At 33.2% G+C, this 22,166-nt stretch overlaps 1 protein-coding gene across 2 annotated transcripts; it reads right to left on the reverse strand.

The window, feature by feature from the left end:
* Nucleotides 1–203: 203 nt before the first annotated feature.
* Nucleotides 204–17,733, reverse strand: LOC148629716 (uncharacterized). 2 transcript variants are annotated; one of them, XM_088556072.1, is made up of 7 exons: nucleotides 17,424–17,733; nucleotides 11,925–12,077; nucleotides 9,402–10,936; nucleotides 4,180–4,377; nucleotides 3,134–3,460; nucleotides 2,703–2,845; nucleotides 204–840 (listed from the first exon to the last, which is right to left on the reverse strand). In XM_088556072.1, exons 3-7 carry the CDS (start codon nucleotides 10,923–10,925, stop codon nucleotides 546–548), a joined length of 2,487 nt encoding a protein of 828 aa, XP_088412198.1. In that variant the 5' UTR covers nucleotides 10,926–10,936; nucleotides 11,925–12,077; nucleotides 17,424–17,733; the 3' UTR covers nucleotides 204–545. The 2 variants fall into 2 exon arrangements, with proteins under 2 accessions (XP_088412198.1, XP_088412187.1); XM_088556061.1 differs by lacking the exon at nucleotides 17,424–17,733 and adding an exon at nucleotides 17,320–17,417.
* Between the last annotated feature and the right edge of the window lie 4,433 nt (nucleotides 17,734–22,166).

Genomic DNA, 22,166 nt, shown 5'->3' on the forward strand with positions numbered 1-22,166 from the left:
TTTCTTAATAATAAATGGATATAATTGCTTATGATCTCGTATTCCGAAGGTAGACTTTAATACATTTTAGTCAATTCATTTTGTAGTTAAAGCTCATCAAATGCCTTTTGTTAATAGCTTTTAAGAGGAATAATGCGTATTCAACTGCAAACATTATACGGATATGATAAACTAGAATGCACACTTTTGGCCCCAGAGAAGAAGAAAGTAAATTCATTTAATGTGACTATGTAACAATGCATACAATATCCTTTCTGTCAGTTGATACACTCTTATCAGTACACGTAAGTCAAATTAGAAGCAAACATTACAATCATAGCAACGACATATGAAACCAACTAAAATCATTTTACTTGAGTAATATAAACTACTCCGTTATCAACGTATAAATTGCCTACACATAGATTTTAAGGCTCCGAGAGTAGCAATCGAAGGACACAATGCTAATTAATTTTTTGCAGGTTTAGTTTCCATGTATCAGATTACATTAAGCACACACAGTCCTTCACATTTTAGCTATTCTAACCACTGCAGCTAATGCTGATTCACTCTAAAGTCTTTCGGTGGGTTTGGTGAGCACAGAAGTCATCGTCTTCACTGTTTTCGTCTCCAGGCCTAGGCGTCTGCAGATGATATGGTTGAGGGTCTATACTCACGGACTTTTGAAGACTGCAATGTGTAGCCTTCTTAATGTATTCTGCAATTGATTGTTTTAGTCGGTTTTCCTTCATGACCGTCAAAACCGAAAGTATATCTTTACAGAACCTGCCATCAGACGTCACGTCTCTAATGCTGTCGAGTAAATCATACTTTCTTCCTCTACCTAGAGTTTCACTGCCTCTAAAATTATATATTGAATTAAAAATTGATGAAATGCAACAAAGTAATTAGCATTATATAAAGCAACAGTATTGATTAAACTCACGAACAAAGGAAACGGCATACTGTTTCACTTTATGATAAATAATTCAAGATAAGGTCAATCAAAGAAATATCTACAAAATCATTATTTTTTTCATTTTCAAACGATGCAGAGAAAACCATCCTATTTTATATAATTCTCATGTCGAGGCTGAATGCTTCAATATATCATTGAAATAATATGAAATTTAAAGAGCTTTGAAAGCGTTCAAATCTCTTATTTGAGATTTCATTGTTTTGGTAAGAATGACGATTTATCATTTCACATAATTCAAAAATCTTAAAAATCTAATCGCTATCACGACCTTTTTGTAATGTGAAAATGTCTGGACATTCTGATGGTTCTTTGAAAGAGTAATCAAGGGAACCAAGGTTATAGCGGTAATCAAAAGAATGTAATCCAGGGACAGAGACCAGACATGGAAAACAGACATACACAACAAAGAACTTAAAGTAACTAAAATCATACATACAAAGTAACAAAAGCAAATAAGCAACTCGGACTCCACTAAAAACTGGGAGCATGGAACAGATGCACTTTTAGGGTATGCGCCCTCTGCATTTCTAGAAGCACCCTCCGGGTTGCTCATAAAAGGTCAAGTCAGGGGTAGACGAAAGAGGAAAAGAAAGCTATGACACGTTGAAAAAATCAGTTTTCATGGCCGTAGCGATCCACAAGTTCATGATGACGACCATAAAACTTCTTTAGTGATGACTTCAATCTTGTAGCAACATAACCCTTTTCCAGAAGCCCATTTGTTAGAATTCTAGTGCGATACAAAAAGTCTACGTAGTTTCGGCAAGCTCTGGCATAACGTATGAGCTGTGATATAAATACTCCATACGCAGGTGCTGAAGGGATATTGCCACAGATGAAAGGAAAGTCGACAATTCCGAATGAAAAGTCATCACGTTTGTCGTAAAGTTTGGTCAATAGTTTTCCTTTTCTAAGTGTAGGTCAAGATACGAGGTTGACCTTACAGTGTCTATAGTATCCTTTATCTCAAGTTCTTTAGTGTAGATGCGATGTATCAAATCCCCGAAATGGAGCAATTTGAAATGTGTACATACTTTATCTTTTCATTTGTCTGTAAGTATATATTACTAGAAAATTTACAACTACTAATTGTTTATAACAAATTAATCAAATATGTAGCTGTAATCTGAAGCAGAGGATATTTGCAGGATATTGCTATCATATAATTTACTTTTTTTGTTTTTTTTGTCTGATCCCAAATTTTCGACTTTTTAATTTTCATTAGCTCTTGAATTTTGTATATTTGTAAGATTGTACTTTTTTTGTTATCTACCATATTAATAAATGAGAGTCATGGCAATACAATATAAACGGTACATAAACAAATTAAAATTCACCCATAATTAACTGAAGGTTTTCAGAAGCCACTTGTGATTATTTCCTGAACCATTTACCTAATTTTGTTTGTTTATCAGTACTGTTACATTCTGTAAAGGCAACGAGTTTCCTAGTTGTTTAGGTGTGTTTTACTTAGTTGAGTCATTAGATATGCAATAATCATAATTATCAAATTTTCATACTAAATTTCCATTCTACCAATGGCACTTTGGAAAATTTATAACTATACAGTCCAACGTTATCTTAATCATCTATATTGAAGAATATTTTTGTGTATAACCTCATGATACATAAAAAGATGATGAATACCTAAATTTATTAGAGCATAAACTATTAATTTACCCTAATCTGTTGTAGAGGAAAATGATCGTTTTAGTTGTATGCCGTGAAATTTGTCTAAACTTACATTCTGTGACATCTAAGTTCCCTTTCAGCACCAAGTCGTCGACACATTTCATCAAATCTTTCATCGTCAAGACCATCAATAATTTCATAAATTATACTTGGTAGAATTCCTCGTCTTGATGTTATACTATCCATGCTATTCTCCTAAAAGATGTACACAATAATCATTTTTGCTTGTAAATTAATATTAGTCTAGCAATTGACGAGGAAAGTACTCAAAAGTTGATGTTTTTCATTAATGTTTTGAATCCAAGCCTACATCATATGATTCTATGCGCATTCATGTTTTAAGGACGTTACCATCTTTTGGTGGCAGATGAAAGTTTAACCAAAAACAAATATCTTGGGTTGAAGTCAGTTGTAATATTTTTCATTAAATACATGCTGTGAACGATACAATAATAATTATTACTATATATAATATAAACGTACTGAAAAATTGGTATCAATAACAGTGTCAGAGAGATCTATATCGACTGTCATACGGGTTCTTGCGACAATCTGTGTCTCGTACATATCTGGGGGCGAGGATGATGTAAGAAGGAGACTGCTTCCTACGTCCGGATACGTCATGGCTGGATATGTGTCTGATGTTGACGTTTCTTCCTTCCGTAGAATTTGTTTCTTGTATATGATGTCTATAAAACATTGGAAGACCGTCCGGCATCTTGGTGGACTTTCGTTTTTGAATTGCCATTCTTTGGTTGTTTGTATGAACTTGTGACTTCCACATTTGAACCTGTTTCCAAAGTGCCATTGCTAGAATTGAAATTTAGTATGAAAATCTGTTGTTCATGATTATTGCGCATTCTTCAAACTTATAAACTTCAATTTATTTCAATTTATTTCAATCTTTACCATTTATGTGAAAAAATTCTAGCCTCGATCGATTTGTCGGTAAGTAAGTATTTGAAAATGTGCCATAATTACTTATGTACGCAGTCAGTGAATGTTAGAAATGAATGTTGAAAACATTTTATGACACTGGAATATTTAAGAAGGGCAGGATATGAATTTTGTATTACTCAATGAAAAAATTCCTGACCTTACGACATTTCCTTATATTTCACGTGACAAATTCTATAATAAAGGAAAGAAATCCTCGATTAGGGATAGGACAATGAATAACGTAAACAAGGGCAATGGTTTAGTATTTGTTAAAAGTTTCCGGGTTTCCTTTTCACAATTCCACATTATCCATTTACTGAAATGCATTAAATTTTTTGAACAAAATCTTTTTAAGGGCTTTTGGTGGTATTAGAGATAATTTTAATTAAGATTACACAAAACAAAAGAGAACTAATTTATCAAATAAAAAAACCCCTCAGATATAGATAATTTTGATTAAGATTACACAAAACAAGAGAGCTACTTTATCAAATAGAAAAAAAACCCTCAGATTTCTTTTTCTAAGCCAGCATTACTATAAAGAAGTTTGTCGACAATGCATATATACCTTTACCACTTAAAAATCTCACCTTTGTAACTGGATGGATTAGACTCCCTTTCTTGTCAACCGAATGTTTCCAAACTGGATTCATATTTCTTGGAACATCTTCAAAATCTACTTTAATTTCGATGGAATCCGTTCCTGAAATTTTGTCGTCATCTTCCAAGTCGATCTCTGTTTTTCCTTTGAAGTAATAGCCAAGAGTTTGTTCATCTTGTTTAAGGGCCTAAACGGTTAAAGAAAAAATGAAAATATGACAAAAGCAATGAAGAAAACCGTTTGTGGTAAAACCATTGTGTCCTAAACCTCTGAAAGTGGTTTCTTTTTCTCGTTTAGATGCGACTAACAGGTACACAGCAAAATACTTTTCCATCTTTTATTTTCATTTTTTTTTTCAAGGCAAAAAAGTCTTTACTTTTTAACAATCCCCTTGAATGCATGTTTTTTGTATATATATTTTGACCCAACGCTCTCTATATATTTTGACTCAACGCTCATACACCTAGATACAAATATATAGTTCTTGGTAGAGATTCCTCATACTTTGTAAAAAAAAATTCCAAATCATCTTCCAAATATACAGAAGTTGTTTTCAAAATGCTGGAATTTTTTGTGATCGACAATACATTTGTCTAGTGTGGTGGATGCGTGTTTCAACAAACGGTCGGCATTCTAATAGGAACAAATTATGCTCCTCTGCTGACCTGTTCCTTCACTCTTATGAGGCTGATCCAAAAGAAAGAACATGGATTAGCCAAATCCTTTTATCTCAGTTCCGCTATATAGATGACGTACAAAACTATTGTTGAACAATCCTAATTTCGGGGATTTGATACATCGCGTCTACCCCAAAAACTTGGGATAAAGCATACTACAGACACTGTGAGGTCAGCCTCATATCTTGACCTCAACTTAAAGATCGATGGCAAAGGAAATATACTGACCATTTTCCTTTCATCTGTGGCAACATGCCTACAGTACCTGCGTATGGAGTTTTCTTATCTCAACTAATGCGTTATATCAGAGCTTGACGTAACTACGCAGACTTTTTGTATAGCGCTAGACTTCATACAATTAAGCTTCTGGAACATTGTTATGTTGTTACAAGATTGGAGTCATCACTACAGAAGTTTCATGGTCGTCTCATGAACTCGCGGACTTGACTGTTTATGGGAAACTCGGTGGGTGTTTCTAGAAAAGCATAGGACGCTTACCCTACCGCTGCATCTGGTCCGAAATGCTCATTTACTTTTGTTACTTTGTAGTTACTTTATGTTCTTTGTGGTGTTTGTCTTTTTTTTCCATGTCTGGTCTTTGTCCCTGTATTGCATTTTTTTTTCTAATTTCCGCTAGAATCCTGGTCGCCCTGGTTAGCTCTTTCAAGCTAAGATCAGGAACATATTAGAGATTAGCTCTGAGACAAATATAATTTACCGCTCATATATATCTTTTTCAGAACAGTAGAAAAAAAAAACAATAAAATAACTATGACACTCCTTAATATTTGCTATGATATTGGCATTATCTCCATTCATGTTGTGTAAAATACTTTGAAGTCCGCTACCACTGGACGCCATAATTAAATGGAACAAATTGTACTTGTTAATGACGTTTCTAGTTAAGTATCGCAAACCCGGTCCGGTTTTTTTATTTAATATTAAAAACAACTTAGTGTTTCCAGTGCAATAAATTTGTCAAAACTTAGGCAAATTGCTTATTCACCTGCTCTTTATTATAGTTAGTCAAACTTAACACACATTTTCTAATAACATCAAAGATCCTTTTAGTGCAAAACACACTTTGAAATAATATACACCAAAGTAAAACGTTCTTTGTAATAAGATCTTAGCCACAAGTTTACATTACAACACTTTGTAATAATATCTATTTTATTAACAAGTCCGCCGAAACTAAATTGTATTTGGTTATTTTTTATAGCCCCATTCTTAGTGACTGTGTACCCAAACGCGCTCTCTTATAACACTTGTCAGGCGATAACAATCTTCTTAGAAACAAATTCGCAAAATATAATAATCAAATCAACTTTTGCAATAATAATCGTCGTAATTAAAACGGATTTTGTAGTAAAATTATCAAGTCACAACTTTTATCTCATTTTCGTGGTTATGTTCGTAAAAACCTGAATAGAGCCTATATTATTACAAACTACAAAGAAAAAAAAAGAAACAAAATAAGAAACAAAAAACTAAAAAAGAAAAAAGAAAAACAAAACAAAAACAAAACAAAACAAAACAAAACAAGAAACAAAACAAAACAAAACAAAACATATATATATATATATATATATATAACCAAAAAGGTGTCATACATTTGATTAATTATTTTTATCTTAATACAGTATTTTAAATATTCCAAAGCACCTTTTCCCGCAAGGCATTTTACCGGAACATCTACATTTATATTTGTAATATTTCATGAACAGAAAGGTATGATCAGTAATATTATTTGGATCATCAATATATCCAACGCCAAAAAGTTTGTGTTTATTGTGGGGTCTCATAACCACATTTTTGTAACAGGCCTTTAACACTTAGCCAGATATTATTACTAAGTCTGCACTCACAAAAATAGATTGAAAATATTCTCTTCAGTTACTTTACAGAAAGTGCATATTTGCGATTTTTTAATCCCACACTTGCACAACAAATAGTTTGTTGCTAAAATGTTGTGTACTAATTTGAACTGAAAATTCTTTGTAATGGAAAAACTCAAAGAAAAAAAATATGGTTCCAACCTAATATTTCCTGTCCATTTAAAATATCCCATTTTTGTTGAATTTTAGTGGAATTTTCTGATTTTTTAAAAATAAATAAAAAATTTCTTGTCATTTTCAAATTTTCTACAATATTATTTTTTATTTCATCATTTTTTGCCTTTCCCTGTACTGATTTTTTTAATGTTCTGTGATTGCAGAGATAATACCATAATATTCAACAAAATGTGTTGCTGTACTCCTGGATTTTTCCGACAACTCTTTATAGGTATAACCTATAAACTGACATCAAATCAAATTTTGTTCAAATCTACCCTCTTCGAGTTCCGAAGATTATTGGTGAATTCCTATTACCCCTTTGAAATTTTTGAAAACGTCCGCCCAAAAAACATTTCAATCTCCCCAATAGGTACTCTAGACCCTCGGTATTAACATAAACACCCCATACTTTTCGATATCTCTTAATAATAATCCTTTCCAAGGGAAGTGATTTAGTGGGTTAAAAAGTTCTTGTAGTCAGAACATCTTCATGGATTTAAAAGCAGGCAGTTAAAATCTGAGGATTTTAATCCACCATTTTCGTAATCGTTCATCATAATATTTCTCTTGATTTTATCTGGTTTTCCCTGCCAAAGGAATTAAATAAAAATCTTTAAAAAATCTCTTCAACAGTTTTTTGTTATCTCAAATGCAGGATTTGGTAGTACAATAAAAACTTAGACTCATATTTGAAGGGCTGAAGTCTTGACGACAGTTTTCATTCCAACATACGTAAGGTCCCTCCTACATCAATACATTAAAATATTTTGTAATTTTTTCAATTTATCTTTAAAATTGTGACACGTCTTGTCATCTGCCATAATATCAAAAGAAATTCCAAGCATCGTAAATTTACCAGATGTATTCCAAACTAAAGGTTTCCTAGGGAGGTTGTTTTGAACAGTCGCTGTTCTTGAGCCAAACCATGTTGCTTCATTTTTTCCCAAGTAAAACCTCAGACCACACAAATAGGAAAGCAATCGAATATGTGTAATGCCCTTTCTAATGATCTAATCAATGTGTACCCACAAACTACCTTTAAACTGTACACATTATATTTTGGTTGCATTCATGACCGTCGCTATTATAATTTTCAAATTGTTTGTTGTTCATTCAGAGTTTAAACATACTTCATTCAATAAATAAATAAATATTAATCGTATCTACCGACGTAATAAAAGACAAAACAGCGCACCACACTTGCTCAATCCTCTACCTCCGGGTGGACAAACTTCGACTCTTGAGTCAGAATATTTTATAGCCCTTTACATTCTACATGTATAGGACGTCAAGTGGTCCAAACTCCACAATTCAAATAATCCTAAACAAAATAACGTTTTGATTTCGAATCAATCTGGACGGTCATCGAGCGTAAAATGACCCGCAAACAAAACAAAACAAAACAAAGAAACCAAACATAAAAAGGCCAAGATCAACATGATAAAATGTAGAAAAGTTCAAACAAATTTCTCCATTACATGAGGTATGCAACTAAATGTTGAGAGAGAATTACCCCGTAAATCCGTGCGTACGAGACCAGGAAGGCTAGTCACTGACATTTACCCCCTTCTCAGTATCCCCCCAATTATGCTAGAAGCGCTTACACATCTTGAGTTTATTTCTTGAAAATAAATTTACAAAAAAGATTGAAAAGTGTTGAAAGAGCGAAAAATAAGAATGTTTTATACTCCGTTTCATAATTTAAAAAAAGAAAAATCCAAATATTTATTACTGCAACTTTCCATTAAAAAATTGATACATCTCGAAAGGTCAATGGCGAAAATAAAGCCACTAAATCTTATTATGTGTAACATATATATTGCTTTGATACAAATGTTAATATTTCTTGAAACTTGTAAGAGTAATTAAGGGGACCAAGATTATATCGGAAATCAAAATAATGCAATCCAGGGACAAATACCAGACATAGAAATCAGACACACACAACAACCAATGGAAATAGATACACCGTAACGATCCATGAGTTCATGATGACGACCATAAAACTTCTGTAGTGATAACTTCAATCTTGTAGCAACATAACCCTTTTCCAGCAGCCAAATTGTGAGAAGTCCAGCGCAATACAAAAAGTTTGCTTAATTACGGCAAGCTCTGGCATAACGCATGACTTGTGATATGAAGATTCCATACTCAGGTGCTGAAGGGAAGTTGCCACAGATGAAAGGAAAGTTGACAAAACAGAATGAAAAGTAATTGCATTTGTCGTATACTTTGGTCAATATATTTCCTTTATCATTTATCTCTAATCGTAGGTCAAGATGTGGAGCTGACTTCTTAGTGTCTGTAGTATCCTTCCATCAAACGACAAGCGTATTAATTTTCATTTTAAAGTTTTTTTTTTATTCATGGACGGATTTAAAAATGGTCTATTGGTCTGACGTTACATTATTATGTACCATATTTTATCGTATTAGTGTTTGTGTATATTATTGTTAAAGCTACTGAAAGCTACTCACCTCAAGACAATCCTTCAGTGTGATTTTGGCATCAGCTATATGGACTTTAATTTTGATATTCACTTGACTATTGTCTATTGGTACATATTTACCAAATGTCACTGCATAAAGTTCTAGCGGGAAATATTGTGAACACGCACAAAAGTATACAGAAAAATGCAACGTGTATATGCTCACGAATCCTGGATGTTTCTTTAAATAGAATACGTCAGGAAAATTGCTGAACTGTGACTGGCTTTCGTCAAAACATGGGATTTTGCGGATTTGATATATGCCGCCACTAGATATTTCTGTAGGGTCAAACCAATATGGTTGCACATTATTGTCCGCATGTTCTGAAATACAGTGTGGCAGTTCTATAACCACGTAACAATCAAAATTTCCATCATAAGGTGTATAATATTCTACAACAGGTGACACGACACATAAATCTTTGTCTAGATCTGACCTAGCCTTAATTTCTGAATCCTGTGCAAATATTGACCAATAAATAGTAGCAGCTGATGTGGACACAAATTTGTTTGGTAGGCATAGTTTTATATCCGAGTTATCAGCTTTTAATAAGCCCCCGTTTTGTGTTACGTGGGCTTTGTAATCCCATTTAAAATTGATGAAGTTTTTAATTGCAGGTTCATCTCTACTTTGCCATTCTTTCAAGTAAGCGTTACCCAATGCTGCAGCGTTCTGATATAGCGGCTGGTCACATTCATCACCTGATTTGTCAGTTAATTCCTCGTCATGGGACAAAGATGACCGGTTATCGGGGCTACCGTCTTGAGAGTACATAGCATAAAGTGGATTTTCCAAATTATGACCTTCAGGTTCTAGTTTTGTTTGCTTAGTAGGCAAATGATCTATGTGCAGATGTTCACAGTTTTCATAATCATCTTCAGACGACGGCTCTCCATAACCATCATTTATATTTATAACGACACTTTCTCGTTGATGTACTTCCTTCGTGCCTACCATAACACCGCTGATTTTAACATCTGATGACACATCTGCCTCTATGTCCCGCATTTGAACTTCACTTTCGATCTTGATTACATCTTCTTCGTTAACTTTCCTATCAATACTTCTAAAAAACGTCTGTTGATCGTTAGAAAATACACTTTCTTTATTTCTTGTAAACACACGCCACTCTGGGCCTATTATATCTGGTTCGTAAATGTTATCCTGCCGTTTGCGGTCAATGATGGACCCTTCAATAGACCCGAATCCTGACTCATAGTTCTGATTTTTTTGACGAGGATTTGCGAATTCAAATGACTGAGTTCCAACATCTTCAGTTTGTTGTTTTGGGCGGACTATTGGCTGTTCTTGTTCTGGATTTTCATAGTTATATTCTGAATTACAGTAAAACTTGTCCTTCCGACCGCCATGAGATAATGATGCGGATTGTCTGTTAGAAGAATTTGTAAGTGCATTTTTCAATAGTCTTTTTTGTCTTATAAAGCAAACAATAAGTAAAACTAGAAATACACCAACGACAATAAACAAGGCAATTGAAATTTCAAACCACATGACGTTGGAACCTGAAAGTAAGAATGCCATTTTACTATGTTATATTCTTAGTTGATTGCACACATTATTTAGGTTGTTGTAGGACGACCTCATCATGTTATATTGGTTAACATTTCGGTTTGTTTTAACGTCTGAGTTACGAAAAAGTCTAGGTCAGCACACTGCACAGGCACACGCTATCTAACCTTTCTTTCAAAAGGCTTTCATCAAGTGAAGAAAAAATTACAGACAGTCAAGTCTCAAACAAGGTGAAGAATGGACACAGACAAAAAAAAAATACTAAAAGATGACTCCACTGAAAATATTAAATTGCCTTAAAATATTTTCATAATTAAGTATTTTCATGAACAATGACGTGAATTAATTTAGAAGACGTTATTTCGTTTAGAAGACGTTATTTCATTTATTCAAATTTGGCTTTATTTCTGTACGTTATTTCTTGTTATGTGCTTTTCGTGTTTGTTCATATTGGTAGGTGACAGCCGTGGTTGTCGGTTTAAACGGTTGAAAATCAGTAATATTGGAGATTTGTCATCCCGTATTCAATGGAAAGAATTTTATGTTTTATTAAGTGAATTTTATAGTGTGTTTGTTTATTGCTTCAGATCATGTTTTACCTTACATTAAAGGGGGTGCTTAAGAACCTTTAAAACTTGTTTAAATCCACTGCAGATTTCATACACCTTTCCGCAGTCAGGAGATATTGATTATTAAATCGAATTTGTCTTTGAGTCGTTATATTAATTTTCCCTTTGATTTGTTTTTAGAACTGTCATCGTTCTGTTATTATATATTTCATTATTGTTGATGTCGGAGCCTTTCGCAGCTTACTCAAAGTTGTGTTTATACTCGTTGAATACCTTTTGGAGGTATCTTTATGTGTTTACTTTTTTGTATTAAGTTTATATGCTGTGCATTTGTTACGTTTCATAGTACTCATTCTTTTTTCTCTTATTTTGTTTGTAAAGAGGCATATATGTATGCTCATATTTTACATACCTATTTCACCATTATTATTATCTTGATACGCTATTGTACCTTCATTGGTTTTGGTATCGTTTGAATCTGTGAAGTTCGTTGATGTACTCCATTCTTGAGTATATGTAGTTGTATTTATGTAGGTAGACACACGAAACCAACTCAACGTTGTTTCTAAAAAGATCGAAGCAAACACTATTCTCTAGAATTAATGAAGTACATAACACTTTTGATGTCGTGGATATTGCAAATGAATATAAGTTTCATAGCTACATTCTTTGAATAGCAATTGCATACAACCGATTGCATCCTGTCGATGGAATTGTTATTGAGTTTTGTTGGTGCCAGATTTACTCAACAGGAAATATTAAAATAAGTTCTTCCTGATATGGTCCCATAATGTTGAATTTAAAAATAAGTTCAAAAAATGTATTTCCGTCCGGAGTCATACAAGTTTATGAGTTGCATTATTTTCGATATATTACTGTTTGTGGTTGTGTTTGGGTTTTTATTATGTACCATATTTTATCGTATTAAGTAATAATTTTCCACATTGTGATTGAATAGTGTTTAAAAATACATTTATCTACAAGCAATCCTAAAAAAACCTTTAACAATAAAAAGTATAATTATGGTTGACATTTAATGAGTAAATGTGTACAGAAAGTGCAACGTATGTCGAACACTCCTGGTAATTAGCGAACTATCATTCAACATATATAAAAATAGAATAAAATATAAAAAGCGTTGACTTGAAACAAACTTAAAGAGACAAATGTAGCGCTTTTCACTAAACAGAAATAATATTTGGCTCAGCTGGATTTGATTAAACAAATCAGACAAATTATTGCAGGAAAATTGGTTTAGAAATTCCATTCAATACGAGAAGTATTCTAATTTTCATTATTTTTTGTTTTACTTGCTTTATGAAACAAAGAAACAAGAGTGGATTGATCGACGCTTTACAATATTGAAAGAGAAATAAGTTTTCAAATACAGAATGCTTATGTCTACATTTAAAACAAAACTATTGTAACTTATCCGTGCTTCCTTTAGTACATTAATTTAGAAAGCAGGCCTAGAACGTTTCTTTGAGCAAGTCCCGCCACGTTTTATAAACCGCAAACTGCCGCAAACCGGGCTATTTCGTATACTAAAGTTATCTGTTCAAAAATTAGAAACATTCCTGAAAGAGATGTTGTTCTTATGATTAAGATACATAACACAAAACTATCTTTATAATCGTTGTGTTTATAATTGAACACAAATATAGTTATACAATATCTTATATATACCAAACACAGTATATAATTGACCAGCGTACACCTACCCTCGGGGTGTGTGGGGTTGCATACAATGTAGACGAGTTCATTATTGGTGTATTAGTTAATCAAAGGATAAGGATTTCCATTTCACAAAATTTCCATTGAGTATTCCTAGAATTTGAAGGGGACCATCGGCTTCTCTAAAGATTCGTAGCTTTATAAAAAAAGATAATAATCCTGCTGGTTTGTCAAAATATAACAGTATCCTTAAACCTTTAGGTTAGGTTGAATAAATGAACCCCTCTCACTGTTCAGGCAATATAAATGTATATTTTTTTTATAGGAGTTAAACTTTATGATTTATTAATCTATTTTAATTATTTCAGGACTAATAAACTTGGGCTAATTACTGGTGATTACTCAAGATTTGAGTCTTTATATCATATACCTAATTGTTATTATTTTGGATTGATAAATGTATTGTTATAATCAATATGATTAAAAGAGAGGAGCAAATAGGCATTATAAGGTCAAATGTTTGCACTGCTGTTATGTAGGTTGGTAACACCAGGAACAATACCTGCTAAAAGGTTTTTTCCTCAAATAGAGATTCAGGGTGTTAGAAAAAAAAACAAAAAAATACTTTTTAAGTGCTTCAGAATGCAAAGGGTTGAGTGGGTCACAAATAACTTTTTTGTTTCATTTTTTTATCATGAACTGATATATAGCAAACCTGTCGACCATTTTGAATATATTGAGTTCATTTCTGCTGCTATAACTTTCGATATATCTATGAACTAGTAAGTTTAATTTATTACGCTTTTTTCAAGAAGAATGTGTTAAACTCGGGAAAAGAGGAAATAAAATTAATAACGATTACTAATAAATGAATGATAAATGCATTAAGTATTCAATATGTGTGTAATTCTGGACCATCCTGTATAAACACATCAATTTGTTTAATTGTACTTATCTTCAACATATTTTAAGTGAGTATACGTGGATGATGAATCCACTTCATAAATATACCACATTTTTATAAGTATCAAATAGAAAAAAAATAAGTACTCGTGTCCAAAAAAGTATACAAACAAAGTTTTCACTATAATTGAATTTTATAAATAAGTAGGGAAGCGTATTAGGGTCATCCTTTTTTAATTTTTTTTCAAATTGTCGACTTTAATTTTTGAATAATCAACATTAATCTTGGAAGTTCCAACTTTAATCTTGGACGATTTGAAAAAAAAGATGGTCCTAATACGCTTCGTAAAAAAGGTAGGAGATGTGGTATGATTGCTAATGAAACAACGAGACAGTCATTCACAAAAAAGACAAGCAACGAACAATTAAACTACTACCGGTCAACACGCGATATTCAGTAATAGGCAAAACAAACTCACATCATACAGCAAACAGTAAAAGGCCCCGAAATAAATGAAGTGAAACTATTCATAAAGGACGAAAATCGCCCTATTTTGCACACTTTCACCGTAACTACATACATATAAGGATACCCCAAAGTGTAATTTGAAATAGGTAATTTGGAGCGTGTTTTCTTAAATATGTGGTTCGATACCGAAGATTCGATTATATGTTTTTTTTTATTTATAATATCTTCAATTTACCGTTTGCCATGCAATACGTTCAAAATATAAATTATAAAAATATCCATATAATATCTAATACTTCCTTGTAAATTCTGAATAAACAGATTTTTACTTAAGATAGGCATCAGATACGACTGGGAGCATATAAGAGTAATCAAGGGAACCAAGGTTCTAGCGGTAATTAATAGAATGTAATGCAGGGACAAAGACCAGACACGGAAAACAGACATACACAACAAAGAACATAAAGAAACTAAAATCATACATACAAAGTAACAAAAGCGATTGAGCAACTCAGACCACTGAAAACCGGGAGCATGGACCAGGTGCACCGTTTGTTTGTATATCATGATTTTATTTGGTTGCTTAAAAAAGGAACTGATTAATTCCATTGCATAATTTTGTAAAAATCTGAAAAATATCTATTTAGTTTTGAAGTCATATTTTTCCCATAGGGAAAAAGATGCTTTTGCCCTGCTAGCATTTTTCGTTAAACCTAAATGTAACATTTTTTTTTATCATTTTCAGCATATGTAAGCGAAATATATTAAATTGATAGGATGGTACAAAGCGATTTTCTATGGGGCTGATGGGATGCAATTTTAAAGAAAACATTTCTTTTTGTAAAATGTAATTTTTGACCATATTCAGTGCATATAGGGGTATTTCCTGACTTTCTATGTTACCATGTTACCAAATATTTATATTTCACTCGGATGGAGGCAAAACGTTTCAAATGCATACTAAGAAATGACATCGTCCCTTATTACTATTCCATGAGAACGGTGCACATTTTTGGCAATCATGATTTTGTTTTGTTTGTAATGTTCAATATGTATCAATCCAAAAAAGTCTGCAATTATTGCTTTTACGTGGGGTGCGATTATTTTGTTCAATGACTTCATAAACATAATGATAGCAAAGAAAAAAACCTTGCTTAATATTTTAAAAATAAATGCGCCTTCTAAACAACATATGAAGCAAACAGTAAAAAAACCAACCAAACAAACAATGAATCCCAGGAGAAGGAGTAGTAGAATTAAAGTAACACAGAAGTTTCGTGATATTCTGGATTTCATCACACATATTGTATATCGTGTTTATGTAAGACTAAGTATAACCTAGTATTGATATTAAGTAAAATAAACTAAAAATCTTATACTTGTAATAATGTATGAATCTGATAAAAAAAATAATAATGTCATATCGGTTACTCATATTCACAGGCATTTAATCGGCAATGATATAAAATTCATTGTTGGAATAAATATTAATCTATATTTGATATATTATACTAAAATAGTATCAAATATATGGAAAGAGAAAGATTCCCCCTAAACTTTAAACCTAATCAAAACAAAGCAACACAATCTATAGGCTTATTAATATTTTCGTGGTCGTTATGGTGTATCCATCAGCGCCATGAAAACTGATTTATTCAACGGGTCATAGTTTTCCTTTCCTCGTTTGTCTACCCCGGACTTGACTGTTTATGAGCAACTCGGCGGGTGTTTCTAGAAAAGCAGAGGACGCTTACCCTACCGGTGCACCTGGTCCATGCTCCCAGTTTTTAGTGGAGTCCGAGTTGCTCATTTACTTTTGTTACTTTGTATGTATGATTTTAGTTACTTTATGTTCTTTGTTGTGTATGTCTGTTTTCCATGTCTGGTCTTTGTCCCTGGATTACATTCTTTTGATTACCGCTACAACTTTGGTTCCCTTGATTACTCTTCCATGAGTTTTAGTTCACCTACATCACCGAATGTTTAAAAAAGTCTTTGTTTTTGGAATACGTGTCGAAACTTATTTTAAACAGTTTCTATACAAGGATAAATATAGCAACCTAAAATCAATAAATCTGCTCCTTTCAAGAAAAGAAAGTGAAATTTAGACGGAAGTTTCAATCAACTTAAAATATCAATTTTACTACAGTTTCAAAAAAAAATTAAACGAATATGTTTGGTAACTTTTTTACTGTTTTTTTTTATTATTATTTTTATTTCATTTACAATGGCCGTTTTGTCTAATGAGTATTTAAAATTATACATCTTTGTTATGTTTGGTCAAATAAATGACGAGATTTTGTCGTATACATTATATATATATAGTGCGACTCCTTGACGACGGTTAAACTGTATCTTCTTTTTTATTCAAAAAAAAATTCAAGAGTGGAATCGTTGCCTCATTGAAATATTAGCTCATATACTTGCTTAACTATGATGCAATCATAATTTAATGTCAACATGATACAAAATGCAGAACATAAGGTACAGTGTAACATTGAATGTTGTTTGCGATAAATATACACATGAAACAAGAAATACACATGTGAATAAACAAAAATCTAAATATATATGTTTCTACTCTTATTTCTGTTCTCTTAGTTTATATAAAACACTAACATAATAGATATAACCAAGTCAAATAGTAATAACTATAAACAGTCAAACCCGATAAGTATCTATAAGGGACTTTATTGCTATAAATTATTGTTTGAACAAAATACATAATATGTAAATCACTTGCAAAATTAAACAAACCTACCCTCCATTTTGTATCTATTGTAACTACTTCCTTGTGTGAAACACCCTTATTTCCAAATTTAAGAATAGGTTATTACCAAAGAATTAAATGTAAAATGACATTACCTTACACAGGCGACTGTTTATTTCCCTTTATTTATACCAAGATTATAAAGACATTCAGTAATATCCAAAACGCAATGTCATATGATTTTATACATTGTTGATTGATGCAGATAATATCAAGTTAACTAAATCGCGTCAACTATCTGGAGGACCCTCTTCCGTTTTTTCTATGGAAAATAGTTGTATACAAACGCTCTGGTGATATTTCAATGTCACGACAAGTTTGCCGTGTATATTCATCAACTATAACCACTTAGCTCGTTTCAAGATTAATATTTGCTTTTCAAATTTATCTCCTCACTTCCTAGTCTCAGACTTCTGTGACAACATCGCCTGGTCCTGATATTCATCAGCTTGGACAATTCGGCCAACTGAGCTGTATGACAATATCACTCGTAAGCTATTTGATTTTCCCCTATAAATAAATTAGTTTTTGACAGGTATAAAATCAAACCCCAATGATTGCATATCATACATACAAAGCAACAAAGGCAAATGAGTAACTCGGACTTCACTAAAAACTGGGAGCATAGACCAAGTGCACCGGTAGGGTAAGCGTCCTCTGCTTTTCTAGAAACACCCGCCGAGTTGCTAATAAAAAGTCAATTCCGGGGTAGACAAACGAGGAAAGGAAAACTATGACCCGTTGAATAAATTAGTTTTTATGGTGCAGATGGATACACCATAACGATCCACGAGTTCATGACGACGACCATACAACTTCTGTAGTGATGACTTCAAGATATCGGTTTGACAAATATACTTACTTCCCTGCCGGGAGTACAGCAGTCACTCCCAAACGTAGAGACAAACGGTGCATATATTTCAAGCATATAACAACACTCATTATCATTCAAATGAATGGTCACCAGCAAGCAGTTTGTAGGTATCAGTTTTCACCCTTAAACCGTCAACAGGGCGGTTGTCTTTCTCAACCCTACGAAGCACTTGAATATTGAGTATCAATCACTGCATCTCTGCTAACGGCCTTTAGTGCTGGACTTGTGTTTTTGGAAAACAGGCAGAATGTGTTTTTAATATATCAATGATGAATCCAAAAAAGGTCTATAAACTTTCCTGCAGGGGAGAAGGGTTATGCTTAATTTTTACTGAGTCAAATGTGGTTTTAACATCGGTGAATTTTAACAATATAAAGCAGGTATTGTGTATGTCAAAAACACAAAAGCTCCACCGAGATGAAAATGTTAGCCAAAGGCCATTTACTGGTTTTCAATGAACGACGAGGAAATTCTCACACCACAGGGCAAGCTAGAGCTGGCCCCAAAACATCATTATACACAGGTAAAAAGAAAGAGTTACCCCTATATACTCAATTAACATAAAAAATAATTAAAGGTAAAAACTAATCAAGACATACGGAGGCCAGAAATTCCTCACTTGGGACAGGCCCAAAAAATTCGGCGGGGTAAGAGTACATTTGTGTAATCACAACCCCAATTTTAAATCTGGCCACTGTAGAAAAATATTACACAAAATTGAACACACATAAAAATCAGTTCAAAAATGTCTGAATCTCTTATTACAACGGAAGTAAAGAAAGTGAATATTTATTGCACAAACGTCCAAACTATCGACTACTAGCAGTTAACTGACATGCCACCTCCATACCACTTTAAACCTACAAAATGTTATGTTCCCATCGTATGTTTCATAGTTTTCCTTTCCTCTTTCGTCTACCATGGATTTGATTTTTTATGAGCAAATTTGTTGATATTTCTTACCCTACCAGTGCCCCAGGTCCAGATTTAGTGGAATGCGAGTAGCTCATTTACTTTTGTCACTTTGTATATATTATTTTGGTTATTTTATGTTCTTTGTTGTGTTTGTATGTTTTCCAGGTCTGGTCTTTGTCACTGGATTACATTCTCTTGGTTTCCACTTGAACCTATGTTCCCTTGATTACTCCTTCAGATATATCTGAATTTGACGCATTTTACCTAGACTTACACTATTATGATTATATGATGTCATGTTTGTTAGCTTACTAAGTTTGAAAAAAACTATTGATTCACCCAAAGCTTCTTTTCAGATAAGATACTATGAATGGTATTAAGAAAATTTAGCAACATCGATTTCGGATAAAGTGAATTTAATTTTACTTAAATTAAAACTCACCTGAATACCTTTTTGCATTTTAAGGGCAATTACTACAAAGAGGTCGTCCTTCAAATTCGACCCAATAAAGATATTTGTAGGCTCATTTCATCAATTGAAATTGAAAGACATTAACTAAAAACTAAAAAATGAAAACGACACTTTTGCATTTCAAGATCAAGGATTTATCCTACAACTTCGACCAAAAAGTGGATTCCTCAAGCTGAATAAGGTAGTTCATTTACTTTGCAATATTTCTTATGTTTTGATATATGTAGAAACTAGTGACTCGATCCCTGTGGTCACGTTTAACGCTTGATCTATATACATGTAATCGATACACTTGTTGAAATAGCCCAAAGATGATGCTGACAAAGTTCGGTAATAGTCCACTTCGTGGTTTCTGGGGAGGTTTTTGAAAGAAAAGTTAGCAATGGCAGACAACGAGGGACGCAATTGTTCGCAATAGCTCACATGGTCTAAGTCCAGGTGAGCTATAGAAGATATTTAATATCCTTACATAAAAACGGGCAAGGAAACAAGAAGACAAATAAGACATCTCATGGAACATTGAATAATTGAATAATATTCAACCATGTTGTGTGATAGTAAATAGAAACATACCAATCATATACATTGCAAATTTTAAAAAAAGTAAAATAAAAGATGCAGATGAAATATCTGTAACATAAAAAAAATGAGATGACAAAAAATTTATACTTTAACGTGCTAACAATTTGACAAAAAATAAAATAAAGTCCTTTGAGTGGTTCACCTATTATCACCATCAAACAAAAGAATCTAGATGGATGACAAATATTAAACAGGAAGTTGCAGGCGTTGTCGTGCTAGGTATACCCAACTCCTACAGAAAGATGATATAGGAGTGAAACCCAAGTCGCTTACAGTGTATCAATATAAAGCTACATACCAAATTAGAATCCAGAAGGAACGGAGAATTTGTGACGAAAATTGTCGCTATCACGTCAATTCGGCAGATTTAATTTAAAACATCATAGAAAACGAATCTTTCGTAAGATCGTTTCTTAAGGTTCCAAGTACCGTGAACCACGCGCCATAATTTGGAATAGTACCTTTAAATTCTTATGGATGCTGTATAGGACTATACAATAGTAATCAAGGGCACCAAGGTTATTGCGGTAATCAAAAGAAGGTAATCCTGGGACAAAGACCAGACATGGAAAACAGACATACACAACAAAGCACATAAAGTAACTAAAATCATACATACAAAGTAACAAAAGCAAATGAGCAACTCAGACTCCACTAAAAACTGGGAGCATGGACCAAGTGCACCGGTAGGGTAAGCGTCCTCTGCTTATCTAGAAACACCCGCCGAATTGCTCATAAAAAGTCAAGGCCCTGGTAGACAAATGAGGAAAGGAAAACTATGACCAATTGAATAAACCAGTTTTCATGGTGCAGATGGATACACCATAACGATCCACGAGTTCATGATGACGACCATAAAACTTCTGTAGTGATGACTTCAATCTTATAGCAACATAACCCTGTTCCAGAAGCCTATTTGTTAGAGTTCTAGCACGATACAGAGAGTCTGCGTAGTTTCGGCAAACTCTGGCATAACGTATGAGTTGTGATATGAACACTCCATACGCAGGTGCTGAAGGGATGTTGCCACAGATGAAAGGAAAGTTGGCCATTCTGAATGAAAAGTCATCGAGTTTGTCGTAAAGTTTTGTCAATAGTTTTCCTTTACCATCGATTTCTAAGTGTAGGTCAAGATACGAGTCTGATTTCACAATGTCTGTAGTATCCTTTATCTCAAGTACTTTGGGGGTAAATGCGATGTATCAAATCCCCAAAATTAGGATTGTTTAAAGATAATACGTCATCTATATAGCGGAAACTGAGATTAAAGGTTCTAGCCAAAACGATATTCTTTCTATCGTTAAGACAATGATTGTGGTCTACCGCCTACATATTGGACTCCAAAATTCCACCAGAACCCATACAAAGCGTCATTGTTCGACCTGCAATATTAACCACTAAACCTCATTCAAAACTTTTAACGTCTATACTTACAGCTGCTTAAGGTCGCAAGTCTTACCATGGAAAAATTTCGAAGGATCTTCTTGAAACCAAAAATTCAAGGTCTTCATAAAAATAAAACAGCATCAAGACCTGTGAATTATTAACCCTTTGTATTTCTTTTCCCCACACTCAGTTAAAATATACACTGTTGCTACTCCAGAAAAGACGGTACACCTACATACAAATATTTAGACTTGGTAAGATTCCTCGTACTCTACAAAATACGATTCCAAATCATCTCCAAAATATATGGAAGATGTTTAAAAATGCTGAATTTTTTACCAACACAAAGTTTGTCAAGTGCGGTTGACGCGTTTTTCAACAAATGGTCGGCATTCCAATGGGAGCATATTTTCCTCTACTCACCTATTCCTTCACTCTTATGAGGCTGACTTTTTAACTGATCTGATCAAGAACAGGAATGTCGTTTCACTTAATCCGTCGATCTCAGTTTCCGCTATATAGATAACGTACTACCGTTAAACAATCTTAGTTTCGGGGATTTTATACATTGCATCTACCTCAAAGAACTTGAAATAAAGAATACTTAAG

This window comes from Perna viridis, chromosome 1, assembly GCF_037379345.1.
Source record: "Perna viridis isolate PV_CMFRI_1.1 ecotype Kerala chromosome 1, ASM3737934v1, whole genome shotgun sequence".
NCBI classification, from domain to species: Eukaryota; Metazoa; Mollusca; class Bivalvia; order Mytilida; family Mytilidae; genus Perna; species Perna viridis.

What these genes read in the sequence shown, in the direction of transcription:
- LOC148629716 (XM_088556061.1), bottom strand. An exon ending in CACTGAAGGATTGTCTTGAG is followed by an intron (nt 4,378 to 9,401) that starts GTGAGTAGCTTT and finishes TTAACCGTTTAG; the next exon opens with GCCCTTAAACAAGATGAACA. An exon ending in GAACTTAGATGTCACAGAAT is followed by an intron (nt 841 to 2,702) that starts GTAAGTTTAGAC and finishes ATATAATTTTAG; the next exon opens with AGGCAGTGAAACTCTAGGTA.